General features: G+C 32.0%; 1 protein-coding gene across 1 annotated transcript; it reads right to left on the bottom strand.

Annotated features, from left to right (window-relative positions):
- Window positions 1-355: 355 nt before the first annotated feature.
- LOC105784907 (cationic peroxidase 2) lies at window positions 356-1936 on the bottom strand. The gene is given in 5 exon segments (XM_052628637.1): window positions 356-982; window positions 1076-1238; window positions 1330-1409; window positions 1412-1455; window positions 1457-1936. Coding segments are annotated over 5 exon segments (978 nt in total). The 5' UTR covers window positions 1732-1936; the 3' UTR covers window positions 356-566.
- Between the last annotated feature and the right edge of the window lie 2243 nt (window positions 1937-4179).

The raw sequence follows: 4179 nt of genomic DNA, 5'->3' as shown, positions 1-4179 counted from the left end.
AGTTTGCCATAGTCTAACCCTAACATTGATTGGTTGCCTTACCCTAATATGAATACTAAAGTCGGCCCCTCAGGGTGCTCTAAATAATTTCTATACCCAACTAATTTACAAAATAGATTTTGAAACTAGTATATATGGTTAATAAAGCCTTGTTTTCTTCAGCAATGCTTATGTTAGAAATTGTGTTATTTTCTCGTAATAATCATATGTAGAAATATGTTATCACGACTCTATCAATAATGAAGGGGGAAATGATTATTAAGCAATTATTGTGAAATAAGTCAAACCACAAATGGATAACTAATGGAGCAACTATTATAACTAAAAGCTAAAATCTTAAAGTGTAAGTAAGATATTACAAAAAATTCAAATATTAAATCCATTGAAAAATATAATGATACAATTAACAAGAATACTAACATTGCATAAATACGTAGGGAAAAAATCATGTGTACTATTTTTTTTAAAATTTGCTTAAAACGTTTTTTAGCTTTTTTCATCAGCTTACGCTAATTGAGAAAATAACCATCACCCCCCCTGATTAACTGCATAAAACTGCAGTTAAATTAGTTAATGGCAGAGCAAATTCTTCGAATTTCGCCATTAGTGCCCGTCTTCACACCAATGTTGCTCATCTTCACCATGGACCTTGCAAATTCCACATTAAAGTTCAAAGGCCGCGAGCCTCTCTCACCCAAGAAGCGCTGCACAAAAGTCCTGGTGGAGGGATCAGTCCACAATTTTTGATCGGACTCTAGTATTCCCCGACCATTCCTCAAGTTGGCGAAGAAGGAGGTGTCGAACCTGTTTCCACTACCGGTGTCCAAATCAATGCGACTTGAACCGTCACCGTTTTGTGGGCAAAGTGCTTGCAGTTGAGGCACGAATGCTGGGTTCATTGTGGGGTCTGGACCACCGTTGGTGAAGTTGTATAATCTGTAGCTAAAAAGCTGGCAAGCTGAAGTCCCTATGGTGTGTCCTCCTGCAACAACAAGCAGGAACAAATGTTAAGTCAACCAGACTCGATGTTAATCAGATAGAAACTTTAGAACGTTATAGAAGTAAAATTACTTACCAACGAGAGCAACAAGGTCTTGAGTGTTGAGACCAAAGGCGGCGAACTTTTGCTTTTGAGAATCAATGGACTCTCTAAATCCAGGCAAAATGGTGGTATCCGATGCCAATGAAACCCTCCCATCTCTGCGTCCAGTAGGGACCGCCCAGTTTATTCCTCTCGTCTGCATTTCATATATGCAAGATAAACATAATCAGCCATTCATTGACAGAGCTTTTAGTAGTATATGATTAAGAAAACGTAGTAATGTTTACCAGAAAGACGGAGTCACGAGCTGCAAGAGTTAGAATATCAGCGCATGAGACGACACCAGGACATGCAGCTTCGAGCTGAGTTTTGCATCGTCAATAACTTCATACCCTCTCAACAATCGGTTTGGAGGGCGGTTTCTCCGTATTAGGGCCATCAATGAGGATGGAGGCGTCACATCCCTGAACAAAGCAGTCATGGAAGTGCATCCTCAGCAAGCCAGGTGCAATGTTAGGATTAGAACGGAAATGGGACTGAACTGCTGACCTAACAATGGATTCAGCTCGAGGGCATGTTCTTGCATAGAACCCAACTCGAGTTCCCTGAGCTTGCACCAATGCAGCAGCCATGGCAAGCATGACAGTCATTGCAAGGGAGAAACGTGGGTTGGTGTAAGCACCCTTCATTATCGTAGTTAGTAGACTGGGATTATAACCAAGGATGAAGAGCAAAGAGAAAGATATGTTGTGTGTGTACAGTGGATGTAATTGATTGTGAGTTTGTGGGATGGGAGAGCAGAGCAGAGGTGGGGGTTTATTTATAGGCCAAAAATTTAGTCAACATAGAGAAAAAGTAAAGAAAGCCGGCTATAAGGAACCGCCATTGAAAAGGGAAAAATGGGCTAATTCGAAATAACAATAATGGAGCAATGATGAGTTGGTAGACAATTAGCATGTAGCTGCTTGCCTGCTTCTGGTTAAGCATAGTGGAAACGAAAAGCAAATTGCAATGGCGAGCTGTCTTTCAGCTTCACGTGAAGACCTAGTATTTTTTTCAAACATCATCTATTTATTTACACTGATATAAAAACATTATTTTATTTTATGTATATTAAAAAAATGTATATATAATTAGATATGTACGACTCAATTGAACTTGCCAACTGGCAAATTTGAAGGTGACAGCTAACTGCTGCAGGCTTGCAATGTATTAAGATTTTAGACAGAACTTAGTCAAATCTCCAAAGAGTCTCTCATTTTCATTCTTTTTTTGTTATAATCATGATCTTGTATCATACATATTGAGACTCGTCGTAAGATTTTTCACTTGATTACGACTCGTTAATTTTATATAATTCTTAAATCCAACGAATAAAACAAGGCATTATCTTACCAACTAATTTTTATATATTTTCAAGAAATCTTATCAAATAATTAACAACTCATCTACTCCAAGCAAACTGTAACTCTATTAATTTAAAGGGAAATATATTGGGATGCCTTAATTTTTTTTCTTTTACCCTAAATTTGTTTGTTGCGTTGATCAGCATAAATTCTACATCTCATCAGATGTTTTTAAAATTAAATCTAAATGACTTTATGAATAATATAAAATTTTATACATCATCACTATATCAAATAACATCAAATATTAATTATATATATTCATGTAGATCTCATCTATTTATTGTATGATTCAATAAAAAATAAAAAAATGAGGACCCTAAAAGCCACTATATCTAAAAGTCTTGGTAATCTATGAAAAGGAATGATTGTGATATTATTAAATTGCAAGTGTTTGTTCGAATGGGATAAATAAAGTAAGTAATTTTTGTAGTAAATAATGATTAAAACTGTTCGTGATTCTCTGTTTAATATATACAGTGTTTTCCGAATTTAGAACATAGTCAAATTTCGTTAACGCGTGCATTGGATTCCATGCAAATCCCTTTGTTGAAAGACATGAAAAAACCTGCTTTACTTTTCTACTCCTTAGCTTCATTTCCTTGTAGCATCAACAGATGTAAATACCACTTTATTCTTACAAAAATATAAACATAAATTCAAAGAATGATTTTAGGTAAAAATATTAAAGCTCATTTAAAAAATAGACCGGGTCTCAATTAAAGTTTTTTAGTCTAGATTTGGTTTGATTCAAGTTGCAAATATATATATATATATATATTGTTTAGTTATTGTTTTTGCCCATGTTTTGTCACTGTTTTATTATTTTCTTACTATTTTATTGTTATTATTTGAATATTGTATAACTCTTGTTTTATTCTTTTAGTGCTTTTGATGTATTATTATTTTTTATAAAAAATTAATATGAGTGGGCCAAAAAAATTCACGAATTATATATGCTGTCTTCACTGTTAAAAATTAAATTATAGTATTGTATTTTAAAAGATTGAAGAAAGGTTATGAGTAATTTTTATAATGTATAAAAAAATTAGAATGATTTTATTTTTTTAGCTATATTGTTTCAGTTTTAACAATCGTAATTTTGGTATGTTATGATAGAAGAGGATAAGGATAAGCTCGCCCTACTTATAGTCAAGAGGTTACCTTGTACAAATGAATCACTTCACCATACCTTTCGATTAAATTTTGAGTTAAACGAATCGAGTTATTCGAATTATTCGAGTCAACTCGGATAAGAAATTTCGGATTTCGAGTTCGAGTCGAGTTGAATTTTTACAATTTGAATAACTCGAATAATAGATTAGTATAAATACCCTTTTGGTCCTTACCAATTTTGAAAATGAGCAAACTAGTCTCTCTCTTAATAAAAATTACAAAAATTTAAATAATTTTCAAAAATTTAAATATTTATAAAATTTAAAATTTGTATTTTTAAAAAAATTATATTTTTTAAATCTAAAATATATATAAAAAAGTTGAATTTTTAAAATTTTAAAATTTTAAAATTTTATAAAATAATAATTTTGGAATCTAAATAAGTGATTAATGATTTAAGTTTATCATACTAAAATATCTTATTATTATGCTTTAAAAAGTTTTCAAATATATATGGTTTCAAATTTATGTATTCTAACATGAAAATAGTTATATTGTAACAAGATTTTAATTTGATATTATTAATTTTTCTAATTTAACTCGAACAATTTCACT

This window comes from Gossypium raimondii, chromosome 3 (assembly GCF_025698545.1).
Source record: "Gossypium raimondii isolate GPD5lz chromosome 3, ASM2569854v1, whole genome shotgun sequence".
Taxonomy (NCBI): domain Eukaryota; kingdom Viridiplantae; phylum Streptophyta; class Magnoliopsida; order Malvales; family Malvaceae; genus Gossypium; species Gossypium raimondii.
This window is presented reverse-complemented; position numbering and strand designations above follow the sequence as displayed.